This window comes from Oryctolagus cuniculus, chromosome 7 (genome assembly GCF_964237555.1).
Source record: "Oryctolagus cuniculus chromosome 7, mOryCun1.1, whole genome shotgun sequence".
In the NCBI taxonomy this organism is placed as follows: domain Eukaryota; kingdom Metazoa; phylum Chordata; class Mammalia; order Lagomorpha; family Leporidae; genus Oryctolagus; species Oryctolagus cuniculus.
The window spans coordinates 142,557,678-142,576,761 of record NC_091438.1 but is presented as its reverse complement, the minus strand read 5'-3'; the positions used below and the strand labels follow the sequence as shown (position 1 = coordinate 142,576,761).

General features: G+C 43.2%; 1 protein-coding gene across 6 annotated transcripts in view; it reads right to left on the bottom strand.

The window, feature by feature from the left end:
• Window positions 1-19,084, bottom strand: part of SRSF4 (serine and arginine rich splicing factor 4) — a 29,810-nt gene that overhangs the window by 4,605 nt on the left and 6,121 nt on the right. The window contains exons 2-7 of one of the 6 annotated variants that reach the window (XM_070078905.1): window positions 13,320-13,618; window positions 12,379-12,561; window positions 11,556-11,729; window positions 6,696-6,838; window positions 5,698-5,810; window positions 1,074-1,288 (exon numbers count right to left, since the gene is read on the bottom strand). In XM_070078905.1, coding sequence (XP_069935006.1) covers window positions 1,074-1,288; window positions 5,698-5,810; window positions 6,696-6,838; window positions 11,556-11,677 — 593 coding nt within the window. In that variant the 5' untranslated portion in view covers window positions 11,678-11,729; window positions 12,379-12,561; window positions 13,320-13,618. Of the gene's footprint in view, window positions 1-1,073; window positions 1,289-5,697; window positions 5,811-6,695; window positions 6,839-11,555; window positions 11,840-12,378; window positions 13,619-19,084 lie in introns of all 6 variants that reach the window. The other 5 variants (XM_070078903.1, XM_051858057.2, XM_070078906.1 and 2 more) reach the window with 5 other exon arrangements.

Genomic DNA, 19,084 nt, shown 5'->3' with positions numbered 1-19,084 from the left:
TGCCAATGATTAGATGTAGAATTAAGGGACACATCATATGAGTGCAATGTGATTCTACATGGGATCTGAGTCTGAACCAACCAACTGCAAAAATATGTGTTTGAGACAGTTGGGAAAATCAGAATACAAACTGGGTACTAAACAATAATACGGAATCACTGCTAGCCATGCTGTTGTTACACCTGTTTGTAGCACATTAGAGACAGGGAGTGCCTACACGTGAGCTACAGGCTGCTCAGATCTGCCTTAAAATGAACCCAGCAGGAGGGGGTCATGAAACAACACTGAGAAAATCAGTTGTAGCGTGATAAGTTTAATGGGATTCAGCATTCAATAGATGATATTTTCCAATGCTCTATGTATTTAAAGGGTTAAAAACCTAAACAACTTCAGAAAAGCTTCTAAGTCTGCAGAACCCTGCTCTGCTTACACCCTCACCCGGCTGTTTCTCCACTTGATCCCCAGCCACTCTCCTCCTGGCCCCTCCCTACGTCAGTCTCCTCGGGGAGACTCTCTGCCCCTCCCCCCCACGTGCTTCGTGTTGCTACAAAGGCACTTCTTCCTCTGCTTCCTGCTCACTCTTTCCACCCATCTCTTACAGCTCGGCTTCTGCCAGCCTCGACCGGCTGCACTGTGTGCATTTCCTGTGACAAGCCTGTCCCAATGGCAATTATCTGCTCAATGCCTGTCTTCTCCACTGGCCTGAGTTTCTGAGGTCAGGGACCATGTTTGCCTTGCTCACACATGCTGAGTCCACTGTCTGCCCTGACGCAGTCTCCACCTGTGAGTGGGTGGTCTATCTGGGAGAGTACCCAAGGGCCCGGTGGCTGTGTGTGTCCCCAGAGAGGGAAAGACCTGGGAGTCAAGTCAGAACGTCAAAGAAGGGACTTGACTTCTGTTTGTACGCATGACGTAAGAGTTTCAGAGTTCTACAAACGAATGTTCAGTTCAAAGTTCTGCGTTACTGAACCAGACAGGATCGTGTTACTGAGAACTCCAAAGGGGAATGTCCACAGCTCATCTGTGTGCTGCTCACTGGTGAGTTCACAGAGAGCGCCAACACACCACAGTACCTCGAATGACTCCGGCTCCTGGAGTAGGATCGGCGTCGTCTAGAGCCAGGCTTGTCTTCAACTAATCTTATTTTTCTGCCATTGACTTCTGTTCCATCCAACTTTTCCAAAGCTCTTTTCATATCAGAGTAAGATACAAATTCAATCACCCCTTCGTTTTTGCGACCCTTGTGAGCATCTGCATAGGTCACTTCTCCTGCCTGACGCATGTAATCCTAGAGAAAAGAAAATGCGCAAGTTAGGACATGCTTTGCCAAAACCTCTAATGTAATCCCCATAACCAAAGGCTTTTCCTTCCCTTTAGGAAGATGCCCGCTTTCTTCAGAATGAAGTTTACTCCTTAACACTGCCGTCTGCCTGCCACCTCCCGAGGCTCTAAAGGACCAGGTGAGCAGGTGGGCGGCGGCGATGATACTGCTCTTTCAAAATACAGTTGTGTAAGAATATAAACGTTTTAACTATCATTCTCTTAATTTTACAGTAGTAAGTTCTTTATTTATACAAGATCATACAACTTGTATTTTTAAAATTTATATTTTAAATCATACATTTTTAAAAAAGATTTATACACTGGAAAGGCAGAGTGACAAAGGAGGGAGAGACTGAAAGACTTTTTATCTGCTGGTGTACTCTCCCAGTGCCCGCAACAGCTGGGCTGGCTCCGCCTAAAGTCTCCCATATGAGTGGCAGGAACCCAAGTGCTGACCGGTGAGCGTCAGCAGGAAGCTGGATTGGAGATGAAGGGGTCGGAACTAGATGTATCGGCACTCTGCTCTGTGGCGTACAGGTAACCCAAGAGACAGTGTAACCTGCTGCACCACAATGCCCGCCCACTTTGTTTTAGACTGCCAAACTTCTGAACTAGTAATGAGAGCATCTAGCATATTGAATGTATACTGCATGATAGGTGAGTTTCAATTAATTTAGTCCTAATTACAATCACATCAGAAAGATACAATCACTAACTCCATTTTAGAGGTGTGGGAAGTAAAACAGAGGTATTAAAGAAATTCTCAAGGTAATGAGGGTAGTAAGTGAATGAGCCAAGGTCTGAACAGAAGCCGTGAGCCTCTGGAATCTGCAGTAGCACTATGGGTCAACTGCCAATTCTCAATGTGACCATCTTGGGCATAAATTTATACATTTTTAAAAAACTAACGAGGTTTTTAAAAAAAAGATTGTAGGTAAAGTGGTTTTATTGTTTTTAAAGGTTTCTTTTTTACTTATTTGAGAGACAGAGTTATGAAGAGGGGAGTGAGAGAGAGAGACAAGGTGAGAGGAGGGGAGAAAAGGGGAGGAGAGGACAGAAAGAGGGTAAAGAGAGGGAGGGGGAGAAGGGAAGAGAGAGAGAAAGAGAGAACCTCCATCCGCTGGTTCACTCCCCAGACAGCCACAAAGGCTGGGGCTGAGCTAGGCTGAAGCCAGGAGCCAGGAGCTTCTTCTGGTCTCCCATAGGGATGCAGGGACCCAAGCACTTGGGCCTCCTCCTCAGCTTTTCCAGGCCCATTGGCAGGGAATGGAGCAGCTGAAGCTGTAGGCCGTGGCTTGACCTCCTAAGCCACAGGGCCGGCCCCACAAGAGCCCTTAAATTTGTTTTATTTTGGGGGCTGGCACTGTGGTGCAGCAGGTTAAGCTGGGGCCTGCAGTACCAGCATCCCACATGGCCGTCAGCTCAAGTCCTACCCGGCTGCTCCACTTTTGGTTCAGCTCCCTGCTAATGTGCCTGGGAAAGCAGAACATGGTCTAAGTGCTTGGGCCCCTGCACCTATGTGGGAGACCCTGGAAGAAACTCCTGGTCCCTGCTTCAGCCTGGCTCAGCCCTGGCTATTGTGGCCATTTTGGGGGGGTGAATCAGTGGATGGAAGATCTCTCTATCTCTCCATTATGCTCTTTCTGTAAATGCCTTTCAAATAAATAAATGAATCTTTAATTAAAACAATATTTTTTTTTTACATTTCCTTTATTAATAGCTAGATATTATTGCACCAGGAACCACTGTAGGCTTATATAAAAATTCACTTCACTTTCAAAATAACCTTGAAGGGCCGGCACTGTGGCCTAGTGGGTAAGGCCGCCGCCTGTAGTGCCAACATCCCATATGGGCGCCAGTTCAAGTCCTGGCTGCTCCACTTCTGATCCAGCTCTCTGCTATGTATGGCCTGGGAAACAGTACAAGATGGCCCAAGTTCTTGAAGCTACTGGATCCTGGCTTCGGATCGGCGCAGCTCTGGCCATTGCAGTCAATTGGGGAAGACCTCTCTCTGCCTCTCCTTCTCTATCTGCAAAACTCTGACTTTCAAATAAATAAATAAATCTTAAAAAAAAAAATAACCTTGAGTAGAAATTAATAGTATCCCTACTTAAAGAGGAACCAGCATTTGGCAATGCAGCTAAGACGTCCATGCTCTCTGCTGAGTATCAAGGTTTGACAATCGGCTTCTGGCTCCAGCTTCCTGCCAGTGTGGGCTCTGAGAAGCAGTGGTGATAGGCCCTGGTACCCACATGGGAGACCTGGATTGAGTTCCTGGCTCTGTCTTTGGTCCCTATTGAACCCCAGGTACAGCAGGCATTTTCGGAGCGAACCAGTGAATGGGAGCTCTCTCTCTCTAAGAAATGTAATTTTAAAAGTTGTTTAAAAGCTATGCTTATTTTGGTGCAAAGTTTTTTTGATATCCACACATACACAGGGTATTCAAAAAGTTCATGGAATGTATATTATGGAAAAAAAAAAAAAAAAAAGCCATGTGTGGATTCAAGTTTTTTTTTTTTGTACCAAAATAAACTTTTCTTTTTCCTAAGATATATTTATTTGAAACACAGAGTTAGACAAAATCTTCTATATACTGGTTTACTCTTCAAATGGTCACAATGGCTAGGGCTGGGCCAGGCCAAAGCCAGGAGGACCTGGGCCATCTTCTGCTTTCCCAGGAGCATTAGCAGGGAGCTGGATCAGACGTAGAGCAATCAGGACTCAAAACTGGCACCCACGTGGGATGCTGGCATTGCAGGTGGCAGCTTTGCCAGCTATACCAAAATGCTGGTTCCACCTTTTCCAGTTTTCGTCCACAATGTTCAACCTCTAACTCTCAGAATGCTGGAGTCATTTCTCTAGCAAGCATGATCGTGCCGGCAGACATTCAGTACAGATTTTGCTATAAAGCCGACAATCACCACACTGTACTAGAGCAAACATCAGACTAGGAATCAAGAGTCCTGGTGGCAGCTCTTTGCTAAGACCAAGTGTGTGACTTAACTGTTTCTGGATTTCATTTTCATCAGCTGAAGGTTGTTGAGAACAAAGTAAAAAAAGGCGGCGCGGGGGGTGGGGGGAGCGGTGGATGTTTAGTGCTTTAAATTAAAACTATATGCCTGAGAAAAAGTCCTAATTTTTTTTAAAAAGATTTAGTTTTTTATTTATTTGAAAGGCAGAGTTACAGAGATAAAGATCTTCCATCTGCTTGTTCACTCCCCCCAAATGGCTGCAATGGCCAGGACTGTGCCAGGCCAAAGCCAAGAGCCAGGAGCTTCTTCTAGGTTGCTTCCATAGGTGGCAGGGGTCCAAAGACTTGGGCCATCTTCCACTGTTTTTCCCAGGCCATTAGCAGGGAGCTGGATCAATGGGGACAGTGCTGTGGCGTAGCAGGTATCCCATATAAGTGCTGGTTCAAGTCCTGGCTGCTCTACTTCAGATCCAGCTCTCTGCTATGGCCTGGGAGAGCAGAAGATGGCCCAAGTCCTTGGGTCCCTGCACCCACATGGGAGACCTGAAGAAGCTCCTGGCTCCAAACTTCGGATCAGTGCAGCTCCGGCTGTTGAGGCCAATTGGGGAGTGAACCAGTGGATGGAAGACTCCCCCCCTCCCCAACCCCGCCTCTCCTCTCTCTGTGTAACTCTTTCAAATAAATAACTAAATCTTAAAAAAAAAAAAAAAAAAAGTAGAGCAGCTGGATCTCAAACTGGTGCCCATATGGGATGCTGGCATCGCAGGTGGTGGCTTAACCAACTACGCCACAGTGCCAGTTCCCCTAATTTTTCTTAGCCTAAATATACTACCTCAGTTTGTTAAAAATGACTTGTTTAATGAAGGACCAAAAAGCTGAGAAGTAACCCAGGAAACTGAATATCCCTTTCATTTGTCTTCGTAAGATCACTCCGCTTAGGATACTACTTGTAAGTTTCTCATTGAGATTCAGGACAAATAACAGCTGGAAAACAAATCTCATGAGAACCAGGTCAGATGACCAAGTCTACCAATGAGGATCCATGCTGGAAGCTGACCTAAAGTTTCATGTTACAGCTAACATGGGCAACACTGGTGGACCCAACCTCCTCCTTATTACTGAGAACCACACATGTATGTCCCTATAAGATTCTCTGCAGAGAAAAATCTCACGTAACATATATTTGTTCTTAGAGCGATGGTCCAATATATAAATGAATGAAAATTTTCATGTCTTTTGTACTCCTACAGAATCTTTAATTGGAGAATATCCAAAATGCTCTGAGAAGGTTTCAAATAAACACCACCACTATAGTCTGTGTATGCCTGGTCTACATAAATGTACCTGTTTCCCAACCTTAAGTCCTGCCCAATTTTATCCCAGAAGGCTAATGAGGCCCAAACCTTTAGATCTTGCCAGCTGCACCGACTTGACAAATTCTCCACAATAAGTCTGTACTCTGTGCGGGTGGGAGGGCCATATTTATCTCGGCCACTTCTTCTATAACCATAGCCACCTTAGGAAGAGTCAAAGAGATGAGATTACTTCAGTGCAGGAAAAGGGGGAGAAAAAAAATCAACAAAAAACTCCCGACAACACCCTGTCCCTTTAACCCCTTACACTTATGATTTATCTCTACCCAAACAACAGCACATGTATTTTTACTCCAAACCCACCCGTAGTTCTAAACTAAGTTTTAAGAAAGCTATGAGTTAAACACAAAAATTTAATTTACAATGTTGTAAGTATATATTCATTAATATTTATATTTAAAAATTAACATGCATAAATTAAAAGCTATTAACAGTTTAGAAATAAGTAACCAAGTTACTTTATCAGTTACTGGTGTTACTCAGTGATTAAAGTTTTTGTGAAAATTTTATAGAAAAAAGATTTTCAGGCACCTATTTCAGTTTAATCTCATCTGTGTCTAACCCTTGGGATCCTCACCACCCAGGTCTAATGGGGAAAGGTTGCGGTCGTCACATGGCTTCCTGTTTTTGGTCAGCCAAGGGCCACAATGGTTCAAAGAGCCACGCATGGAAAGGTAACCCAAGGTCAGCAAATGGAACAGGCAGTCATCTTAGCCTCAAAGGATTCTTTTAATTAAAACATTGAGGTCTTTGTTAAATCTATGTTAAACAATTGCATTACAGAGGGAAAAAAAATAACACAAACACATCATTAACATTTTATAAAGCATTAAAACAAGAAATTTATGCCAATTAAAATTACACATTACCAAAAATACTTGCAATTCTACATTTAAAAAAGATAATTTATAAAACAAATGGCTTAAACATCAATACATTTAAATATAAATATAATACTAATTCTTTAAAAAATTAGCATTTGATAACCAAGCACGTCATGGATACAAATACGCCCTGTGAATGCTTACTGCGTCCAGAGCCGTAACTGCCATCCCGACGTGGGCCCCGGGCGTGTTCGACAATCACTCGCTCGCCGCAAAGGTCTTTGCCATTGAGTTCATAAACAGCATCATCTGCATCGCGCAGATCATCAAACTCCACAAAACCATACCTAGGAGAGAGCAAACAAAACCGAGGTTGGTATCACTGTGACATCCGGCTTCACTAACATCAAGAGAGAGCAATGAGGTTCATGCTTAGCAAAGGTTAGGTGGGTTTTGCGAACTAAGGATCAATTTTCTCTTCTCTTTAGTGGAAACCACTTTGCTTTGTGCCAATAGGCACTGTAGGAGGCAGGGAGACTTCTTCCGATTCCTATCTTGCTAGGAGAGTGGCTTGATATACAGAACAATTCTCTGGTTGGCCCCCCTCCCCCAGAGTGGTTGGTGGCAACTACAAAGACCTCCATGGGGATGCCTGATATAAGGTGTCAATATTCAAATTAGTAACAAGACAATTAACTGTTCTAGAAATTTCAGACAAAAAAATGCAGCTATTTACTTCTCTGAGAGATTCCAAATTATTTTTACAAAGTTATAGATAGGCTAGATTCTCTAAAATCTACAGAAAACTGTGTAAACTTCCTTTTATGCACTTCTAGCAATTCCCTAGCAGGACTGGTGGTTTAATACATTTCTGGAAAGACCCTCCCCCCAGTCCTGCTGATTATAGAATATAACTTATAAAAGTAAAGCACAAAATTTATAAGGTACCTCCAAGAAAGGTTAAAAAAAGTCCTACAAACTGTGTCATCAATAAATCAATAAATACTTAGTTTCACCTAGCACAGCTGTGGAAAGTGTGATCATGGCTTTTATCGATAAACCATTTACTGATCACACCTAATCACAAAGGAAAGGTTCAAGCAATCTGTGGACACCCTAAGAAGCCCTGTGTACACACAAGCACTGGTTAGTGTTGCCCTGCACTGAAACATACTGATACTCTAAAAACAGTTCAGTTCTTGCAGGGGCTCATCCAAGCTGTTGACAAAGTTAAATAAATGAGGGAATCCAATTGCTCAAGTTCTCCTTTACTGAAGAGTTCCTAAGAGTCTCTCAAGGTGACCATGTACTAGGTTTGGAAGGGTCTCTATATGGAAATGTTTGAGTGGCATTCAAACTCTAAGGGCCACTGCCTCTCAATTCCATGAAAAAAAAATTAACAGACACATCCATTATTTAATGGGAAGTGTTTTGCTGTAACACAATTCAGAAACCCATAAAACTTGCTCAGTAAATGGGCTATGAAGTCTTTGCAACATGGCTTCACGCTTCCATAGGCTGGAACTGCTAAGCAGCTTAGTAAGGATGATTCTGAATTTGCTATTATAGTTGTCAAGGAAAGCAAAGCCTCTCCAAATCACTATGTTCAAAAGTGGTTTTCAGTCACTAAACATCTCTAAGAGATGTTATAATGTAGCTGCTTTCTCCTTTCCTAGGTAGAACAGGTCATCAGAAAAGTTACACTATTATTTTCAGAGACAAAAATTAAACAACAAAAACCCATTTTCTCCTTTGGTTTATCTCTAAATAGACTGGAAACAGAAAATGTGCCTTCTTTAATTTCATTGTGAAGACCAATCCTGAATTTGCTCTCGGCACCATGTGACAGCCTGACACCAAGTGGGCAGGGATGAGGGAAACCCTCCACCCAGTGTGATGCAATACTTCCCCTCCCCTAAGAAGGACCCGCTGGCTTGCCACCACTCCATGACCAGAATGACCTAGTGTGATGTGAGAAGGACAGCACTGACTCCTGAGGACAGAAAATCCAAACTGTTTTCTTTAACATGTTTAAGCTTTCTAACCACGTGGGGGGAAGTGTGTCACAGAATGCAGGGCCTTAAGCTCTGCAGGGCACCTGACCTAACAGCCTGGCTGCTGCTGAGACCGGTGAGGCCTCTGTCGGGTCTCCATGGCATTTCCTCTCCCACACTCAAAGATCACCCTGCGCACGCCCATCCTGATACAAGGTGGACATGTACAACTTACTCTGGCCTTTCAGAGAAAGCAAAGACAATCTATTCAGCAGAGGTGCAATTATTTTAAAATAAAAATTAGTGCTCAGACTGATCTTTCTTTGTAAGCTGAGGCTGAACCAAAGCAAATCTTGTCAGTAACACTGGTCCCTGAGCTACAGGGATGATTACTGCTAGAAGAAAACGGCCTATTACAGCTCCTTGGTAGTATTCACTTCTGAAAAGTTCCAACAAATGGGTCATTCACTAGCCAATTTTTTTGGGTATCCAAGTCAGTTATTAAAATAGCTGACTTGAGATCCAATTTTATTTTTCAGAAAAATTTTGGCTATTCCTCAAAGAAAGGCCACAAAATTTATTTGGAACATTTTAATATCAAAGTCCAGACCAAGGATCAAATTGGGTACCCGACTATCACTGTTCTCTGCCACTAACATGCTGGGTAGTCTGGAAGATTGAAACAAGTACCAAACCATACCCAGCAGGGACTCCTGCTGAGAGTAAAGCCAACTCCAGACCAGCACTGTTGCTCTTATTAAGTTACTGTCTAGTTACATCTGCTTTCCTTGAGGAATGACTGTTGCCTTCAAGAAACAGACTAAGTCCCTCAAATAAGGCAGGAATATTAAATAACTACAAAATGTTACCTAACACTTGTTAAATAATCTCTATGTACTAGACAATGTTATCTTAATATTCTTGGCATCCAAGAGCCATTTCTTATTATTCCCATTTGACAGATGAGTAGACTGAGGCAGTGTTAAATAACTTGCATGGAAAAAACCATCAGAGCACTCAAAGTCTAGAGCTCAAACTCACAACTATTAAGACTGGAGAACTAAGAACTGATCTCAGGTGGGCACTGGTACAGCAGTTAAACTGCCACCTGGGAAACCTGCATCCCCTAGCAGACTGTGCTTTTGTGCACCTGGGAGGCAGCAGATGATGGCCCAAGTACCTGGGTCCCTGCCACCCATGTGGAATTCTGGATAGAGTTCCTGGCTCTTGGCTTTGGTTTGGCCTGGCCCCAGCTATTACAGGCATTTGGGGAGTGAACTAGTGTATGGGAATTTCTCTCTCTGTTGTTCTTTCAAAAAATGAAGGAACTAGTTTGGGCTCAAGTTACGGTTCTGTCAGAAACCAACTGTAAATAGCATATTTAAATCATTTTACTTTTCTGAGTCTTAGTTTACTATGAAATGTGGGAGCTATACTAAATGTAAGGTATTTCATAACACAAAAAGTATCATAGATAAATGTTAAAAACAAATTCCTGTGGGTTAACAATGGATAATTTAAAGTCTGGCAGGCCTGTACCAAGATGGTGACACTAGACAGTGTCAGGGTAACTTTAATTTTTGTTATCTAAAATACCTTTTAATACTATGTATGGGTTCCAATTTTAGTTTTTATTGAAACATTTTAACTGTCCCTGAATTAAATTTTAGTGCATTCAACAAAGTAAAATGCACTTCTTGGTAAGTAACATCAGAGTCTTTTGAAATCAGTCTTAACATTCCCTTTGTGCTTGTCAGTAAATAAAATGATACTAGTCTCTTCTCTCCAAAAGCTAGCTTCTTTTCAATCTTGGTCAAAGTAAGGAGTGATATACAATACACACGTGCACATGTACACGGCTGGATGTGTGCGTGCGCATATGTATACCATAGGTATGCATGTCTGTGGGATCTGCAAAAAAGCTACACAAAACATAACCAAACAGATACATTTCTCTAATTTTAACTACAGACACCTTTCCTCTTCTGCTGTTAAAAATGAAGAACATTTTTCAGTAATTTTAGTATGAAAATGAAGAGGATGAAGGAGTCAGGAGAATGAATCTGACAAATTTAAAAAATTCTTCTATACCAGGGATTGATAAAAACACAAAGAAGCCTCCAATATGCCTCATCTTACTCTCAGGTGCCCCATCTTTCAATCTTTCTCCCCCTATCTTATATGAAAGGCTAAAAAGTGTGGCCTTATTAATAAATGCACAACACTCTTCCATTAAAAAACACAACTCCTTTCTTCATTTCTCTATCACTGCCTCTTCCCAAACTCTTCTCTGGTCACATTCTATCCTGAAAAGTATGGTCAAAAGAATGAGGGGGAGAGAGGGAAGTTGCTGTCTTCCCCCCAAAAAAAGTGGGCACTGTGACTTTTACCAAGAATAGACAGGTATCTGGATGCCACAAACCAACAAGCCACACTGCACTGCATGGTCTGTTCTGAATTCTATTCCATTCCTGTCCCTGTGCCAATGCTCTAGTCTTCCTCACGTAATAGATGGTATACTGCTCAAGTTAGCAGTCAGAACCCTGAAAAGGCAGAGCTAGAGGGACATGTTTTTTAAACTAAGGTACTCCAAGATTTCAATTTTAGAAATGTTAATCATGCTTCTTTACGCAAGGTTCATTACCTGAACCCATACTGTTGTTAAACAGGCATTTTCTTATCCTAACAACCCTCACCAATGGTGGGTCCCAAACACCCTCAGGCTTGCAAGTTCTCCAGAAAAGAATGTGGAATTGACTCCCCCTTTCAGAACAGTGCAGGCTCTTCTGTCTTCCACACACCTGCCCTGAGCAGGGAGACTGGAGAACCCTGTCAACAGCGAGGAGCAAGCAGCAGGACTTGCTCTGGAGACAGGCCGGTCAGTGGCTTAACGGGCAGGTGACCAGGGTGCGCCACCAGAATCTGCTGGGGAGTGGACATGAGGAGCAGGGAAAGCAAGCCTCCATGCGTGTGACTGCGTCACCCACCAACGCTGCTTACCGAGGGGCATGCCTTCCATATTCTCTCTAAAAGAAAAATGTGCCCCTTTCCACGGTGGATCTCTGCTCACCTTTGTCCTAAAACTGTGCCACATGCTTTTTCTTTGTATGTGGACATGACAGTCCTCAGCCAACCATCAGCAGGATGTGTTTTGTTTTCCCAATGTGGTGAGCCATTCCCACATTCACTCATTTTCCTGGTAAGAACCGAACCTCTCCATGGCTGGTCAGGCTTAGGGATGTTGCTGTAGCCAAGGAAAAATGTTCATCTGTTGAAGTTAACCCACGGGTGGCTTGAACCCTCAATCTAGAGTCAGTAGCACTGTATTTTAAGGGCAGGGCCCTTAAGTCTGCCCTGAAAGAAATGGCATTCAGTGAACAGGAATCAAACAGCTTTCTGTCAAAGCACTCAGTGTTGGTCCTACACTTCAACCAACTTGGTCTTAGGAGGTGAAAAAAGTTAGGACACATGGACAGGATGGCAATAAAAACAGTAATTTTCACTGTCTGCTTAAGGCAAGTGCTTGGAGAACATAGAAAGACACGTCTGCAACCAACTCCCATGCGCACGTGAGGCACGTGAACGTAACGGTGTAGCTGCTCCCGATTCCAAAGGCAGGCAGCTTTCGGGGACCGGCAGCGTGGGGCCCTCACAGCATTAACAGATGCCGCCTCGACCGCTCAGGGCCAGTGATTACGGTTGCAGTTGACTTTCCCAGTGCCGGAGGGTTCTTTATAACCCACTACTGGAGCTGCAAACACAGGAGTAGGCTCCTGAGACCCTTGCCTATCCTGAGATGGGAAGGAGGCTGCTCTGGGCATTCTGGCCTCCCTTTCTTTAGCCTCAAAGGAGGGAGGGCCATCAAGGCCACCCGGAGAAGGTGGATGACTTACCCGTGCTCACTGAGTGGCAGAGCTGGGGTGCGACTTCAGGGCTCACCATTACCCAGTCTGGGGCTCTTTTCACGTCGGCAAACTGGCAGTTCCGCACACCAAGAGCTTTCTGATTAGAGCTAGTGTGGATTCCTGGTCTGCACACGTTGGCCACAGCTCAGTCTGCACTTGATCTTTCCCCACCTTCAAAGAAGAAAACCTACCTCATGATTTCTCTCTTCTGGATCCCCTAACCATCTAATTCACTCCCAACAACCTTGAAATCGCTTTTGACAAGTTCTCTTGGGTTTCGAACTGGGTCTACTGACAAGTTCCAGTTTTCTCATTTTGCTGGGCACTCAGGGCTGTCTCTACCTGTCTGACCAACAGATGTAATTCTAGGATGCAGCTATTTTTACTTAATCAATGTGTCCCTTTATATCAGCGAAACTCAGCTAAATCATTCTTTTGCTTAGACATCTAGAATGACCCCTGAAGAACTTTTTAAATTCATTCTCTAAACCTGGAACACCTGACTACACAAGTTAAATCACGTCAATCTTTTCCCATGTCTGAGAGTTTACCTCTTTTCATGAGTCCCTAGAAAACTGCCTGAGTTCAAACATTTTAGCATTTCAATTTTATGCTTTACGTGCATGCTTTTGTGGCTCTTCAAGCCTTGTTCTTTCCGTTGTGCCTGCCTTCTCATTTGATTATGAGCTCTTCAATAACAACAGAGCTAGTGCATGTTGGGTATTTAGCACATGGTAAATAATTTATCCATAATATTACATTGATTCCTCATATCAAATATGAATATATTATTATTATTATTTCCATTTTATAATGAGAAAACTGAGGCTTAGAGAGGCTAAACAAGTAGCTTTTTGTCCCCAAGCTAAGGAGTGGTGGAGCTGCATTTGAACTCAGATCCATGACTGGAAAACGTAAGGCTCACTCACTGCCTTTTACAGGCTGATGCTTCTCTCCATGGTCCCGAGTACAGTCTTTTCTCATTTGACAAATGTAGTTGCCTTAGTGGTGCTCTAGCCTCAGATAAGCCATGCTGTAGTACAGTTTTTTGACACAGCGGGGTGAAGTCTCCAGGGAAAAAGGAATTGACCTTGGGGCAGGGTGAAGCACCTCTAAGGTGGGGGTATGTGACAACCAGGTTACTTTCACTCTTGTCTTTTGGTTCCCATTAGCCAGTGTCAGCCATCTGGTCCTTCCGAAAACATGTGTGGGTTCAGAACATAACAGACTAGAAGAATAGAGGAAAAATAAGATTATTCTGTGCAATCCCCATCCTGGAGGTCCCATATCAACCCCTAGAGTCTGTCTTTGGCTCTAAGGCTCAGCAAAAATTAGACCACCATAGAGAAGATAGAGTTGGACCTGGACATGGTAGATGTAGATGGATACTGACAACATCACGCACATAAGAATGCATTTGATTGGTTTCATAAGGAATGGTGATTTGGGACCAAAAAATATAAGCATGAATGGTGGAGAATGATGGGCCAGAAATCAAAGAATACTAGAAGCTTTTCAGATTTGCAACTACACAAGGATTACAGCAGCAACCAGAAAAGTACTTTGCATATGAGAAGCATCTAAATCTTAGTTTTTATTAATTCCAAACAACTATTAACACGGTTACTCCAGCCTGCTAGACTCTTACACTTCAAATCCTTTTAATAATAATCACTCCTGCTTTCGAAAGTCTTACTATGTATTAAGCATTATACTAAATGCTTTGCACATATCATAGTCAATTTTCACAGCTCTGAGACTTACTCTTATCTCACAGATGAAGGAACTAACACTTAAAGCAGTTGAGTAACTTGCCAAGATTACCTAAACACCTAAGAGATTTCAAACCCAGGGGCTAACCTAAAGCCTACATCCAACCACTAGGATCTGCTGTCTCCTAACACCAATGGAAGGAAGGAAGCTCTGAGACCGAGGTTGCAGAAACACAAGCTCTAGGAGCACAGAAAATCAGTTTCATCAGATAAATGTTGATGTGGCTATATTATAATCTTAAGGGAAATACTCAATGACAAGGAAGTATCATTTCTGCACCCTATTTTGCTAATGCAATTAAGTTGTGAATATTTAGTCTGAACTAAGAAACTAGTGGAAATGAATCATTAGGAAACTTGTTATTTCAGCCAATGAATTAGTGGAAAACTCATCATTTCTCCTTCTCTTCAATTAATTCACTGGAAAACCTCTAATGATGAAGCAACAATCAAACTCAGGCCCACGGCATTGATTCTACACTACAAATACTCACTGGGTGAGGGACATGGAGTAAAATCATTACACTAAAAACTAACTAGTAAAACAACATTCTTGGTAGCAGAGGAGGCAGAAAGGAAGCCACCAGAGAGCACCGTCTTCTTTGTAACTGTTCTATGAGCCTACCTGCCGATTTGTTTCAACTAGCCCAAACCTGTTTGCTAAACTGTTTCACTTTTACCAGGAGCCATATTACTATTCCATAAAGTGAGACTACCCAAAAAGCAAAATACATCTGTACTTGTAAACAGCTTATGAATCACACTATCATAATCATAACTCCCCATCATAATTAACTATATTTTTAAAGCGAACATGTTTGCTCTTTTTAAATATAACCATACCTACATCCATTTTAATATTCTTACGCTTATAAACATTACTGTAAATAACAGGTATCATAAAAAAAGGGGGTCAACTATTCTCTGATGACACAATAAAGTTCATAAAGACTCAATCACATGGGCTGGCACTGTGGCACAGTAGGCCAAGCCTCAGTCTGTGGCACCTGAATTTCACATGGGCATTGGTTTGTGTCCCAACTGCCCCTCTTCCAATCCAGCTCTCTGCTGATAGCCTGGGAAAGCAGTGGAAGACGGCTCAAGTGCTTGGGCCCCTGCATGCGTGTAGGAGACCTGGAAGAAGCTCCCGGCTTTGGATCGGCTCAGCTCTGGTTGTTGTGGTCTTTTGGGGAGTAAAGTAGCAGATGGAAGATCTTTTACTTTGACTCTCCCTCTCTGTCTGTAACTCTGCCTCTCAACTAACTAAATAATCTTAAAAAAAAAAAAAAAAGACTCAATCACAAAAAACAAACCAACTTATAACAAAATTTGGGAGTTAACCATATCTGTTACTTATTGATTGAAATAAAGGTTTAAATTCAGCACCCAGCACTACCTGCTTCCACACAAAAGAAACAAAGCCCATCTGCCTACCTCTAAAACACCACAATGAATAGGCTGCCAGATGCCAGTCTCATAAAGGTTAGGCCTCTGGGATCACCCTGTCTGTTTCCATGTCCCTCATAACCACCCCTGGTCCTGGCTGCAGTCTCAATTTCCTTCATGTTTAGTTTTGGTTAAAGATGCTACCCCCAACACTACTTCATGGCCTTCCTGTGAAATTGGCCATTTCATTAATTCAGATATTTAAACAGGTTTTCAAATTCTCTTGATACGAATGGGTCAGTAGCTTCATTTCATCCACATGAACACTGTCTTTAATTCCTGACTCCCTGCCTGAGCCCCTGCTCAGCCTCTTCATTCCTGAAGCTCAGTTCAACACGCCTTCCTCCACTCCTGCTCCCAGGTCTTGGACCTGTTTGTCTATGAAGGCCTCCCTTCTGGTATACAGTCCCAATACAGGTTGGAGAGCTGGTGGAAGGGTAACAAGTGTCTTTTATGCACTTCCCTAGGTATCACCTGCAGCTCAGGGATCTCTAGCCTGGGAGACTTTCATCCTGACACAGGAAAGTCACGTGCAGGTAAACCCACAGCACAATCTGATCCTTCACCTTTAGGAAATTCCATACCAGACAGCCTTAGGGATAGGACAGAGAACATTGACTTACACAAATCCTACTCAGCCAGCCATGACAGAGCTGACATCACCTTAGAGCTCTTCGAAAAGCAGCCAGAGGAGGGCAATCGCTAGCAGTCTTGACCCAGGCACACCATCATCATAAGGACCAGCTATTTCACTTTCGGCAGTAACCTGTCAGCTTGCTGGAAGTTTCTGCAGACTAAAGGCTGAACAGGTTAATAAACTGTTACCCCTGGAGACAAGTCCCGAAAGGCTAGGACTAAGCTATCTGTAAGGAAACAGCATGAGAGAAGCATTGGCTGCTCCTGCCCATGCTGCCATGTGAGTAAAGAGTTCTTCAGTTTGCAGGGCCGTCAGGGTTTTGCAACCTTGGGAGAGTCACTTCACTGCTCCACGCCCCTCTTCACCCACCAGCACAAACCAGGGATAGCACTTGTTTGAATATACTCAGCTGACAACAAAATCATACAAATACATGCTGTTAATATTTTCTAGAATTTTAAGATTTTACTATTAGCTTACACATTTATAAATACCACCCTGAGCAGAATTCTCTCAGATGCTTGGAACGCCTTTCTTCTGAGGCGCTCAAAGCACAATTTTCTGTCCAGCTTACCTGGAAGCATCCAAAAACACTGGGAATACAAACCACATGTTATTGTCCAGTTTACACCTTGTGCCTATATTTTAAGAAAGGACAGTACTTCATATTGCCCTTTTCATGCAATACCTCAATGAGAAAAGGAGGAACATGAAATAAAACTTAGCAATAGGAGCTTAAAATGACTGCCATGTAATTACAAATGCGGTTTATTCATACTACAAGCTGGGCAATTTATGCTAATAACATGTGGTCAGAAATCTCAACATGGTATTCTCTTTGCACTACTTTTTCAAAATGACAGAAAAATAAATCACCCAAGTCTCAGGGTAAAAGAGAACAGAATAAAACAAAGACAGGCTAACTTCAACAAGAGACTTCAGTACAACAACATGAAAGGCAGGCACTTGGCTCAACCACTGGGACGACTACGTCCCATATTGGAGTAGCTGATTCAAGTCCTGGTTCTGCTTGACTTCAGCTTTGTACTAATGAGTGTCCTGGGAAGTAGCAGGTGATGGCATAAGTCTCAGCCACCCACAGGGACCGAATTCTAGGCTCCTGGCTTCAACCTGACCCAGCCCCAGCTGCTGTGGGCATTTGGGGAGTGAACCAGTGAATTTAAGATCTTTGTCAATCTCTGCTTTTCAAAAAAAAAAAAAGAAAAAGAAAAAGAAAAAAGAAAAAAATAAGGAAGAAAAAAAAAAAAAGGCAGGAGGGGAAACTGGTTAAAAAAAAAAAAAACGACCAGCATTGTAAAGTGGCAGTTCAAGCTGCTACTCTGCAAGGCCAGCATTCCACATGGGTGCCAGTTCAAGTCCTGGCTGCTCCAGTTCTGATCCAGCTCCCTACTAATGTGCCTGGGAAAGCAGCGGAGGAAGATGGTCCACATGGGAGACCCTGAAGAAGCTTCTGGCTTTGGACTGGCCCAGCTCTAGCTGTCGTGGCCATTTGGGGAGTGAATCAGTGGATGGAAGATCTCTCTCTGTAACTCTGCCTTTAAAATATGCACTGAGAACCTTGAATATGTTCAGTCCTCCTGTGATGTATGCATTTTATTCCATGGAATCTGTTCTAGGCATAATACAAATGCAAACAAGGACATGGTTCTGTGGCCTAGAAAGTTAAGCCTTTGGGGTTAAGTGCTGTGGTGTAGTGGGCTGAGCCTCTGCCTGTGGTGCCAGCATCCCATATGGGTGCTGGTTGGTGTCCCAGCTGCTCCAATTCCAATCCAGCTCTCTGCTATGGCCTGGGAAAGTAGTAGAAGATGGCCCATGTCCTTGGGCCCCTGCACCCGCATGGGAAACCTGGAGGGAGCTCCCAGATTTGGCTGTTGTGGCCATCTGGGGGGAACGAACCAGTGGATGGAGGACCTTTCTCACTGTCTCTCCCTTTCAAATAAATAAATAAAACTTAACAAAAAAAGTTAAGCCTCTGTCTGCAGTGCCAGCCTCCCCCATGGGCATAGGTTTGAGTCCTGGCTGCTCCACTTCCAATCCAGCTCCCTGCTAATGCACCTGGGAAAGCAGTGGAAGGTGGCCCAAGTACTTAGGCCCATGCACCCACATGGGAGACCTAAAAGAAACTCCTGGTTCCTGGCTTTGGCCTGGCCCAGCCCAGGCTGGGGAGTAAACCAGCAGAAGGAAGGTTTCTCTCTCTCTCTTTTCTATTTCTGCCTTTCAAATAAATAAATAAATCTGAAAAAAAAAAGTAAAATTCTTATGCACACAATATCCATCACAGACTTACTTCTTAAAAAGATTTATTTATTTGAAAGGCAGAGTTACAGAGAGGGAGAGGCAGAGAGAGAGAGAGAGAGAGACAGACAGACAGACTTCCATCCACTGGTTCACTCCCCAGATGGCTGCAATGGCTGGAGCTGTGCCGATCCAAAGCCAGGAGCTTCTTTCCGGTCTCCCGCATGGGTGCAGTGCCCCAAGGACGTGGGCCATCTTGTACTGCTTTACCAGGCCATAGCAGAGAGCTAGATTGGAAGAGGAGCAGCCGGGACTTGAACTGATGCCCATATTGGATGCCAGCACTGCAGGCAGCAGCTTTATCCACTATGCCACAGCACCAGCCTCACAGGGTTATTTTTGATGCAAGAATTAAGCAATAGTTGAGTAAATCACAATATAACATACAATGGATTTTATGCATCCAATAAAATGTTAACAAGAGCAATTTTAATGTTACAGAAAAAGTAGGATATGAAATTGTACTTAAGACTTCACTTATGTTAAAAGTATTTTTTAAAAGATTTATTTATTTGAAAGAGTT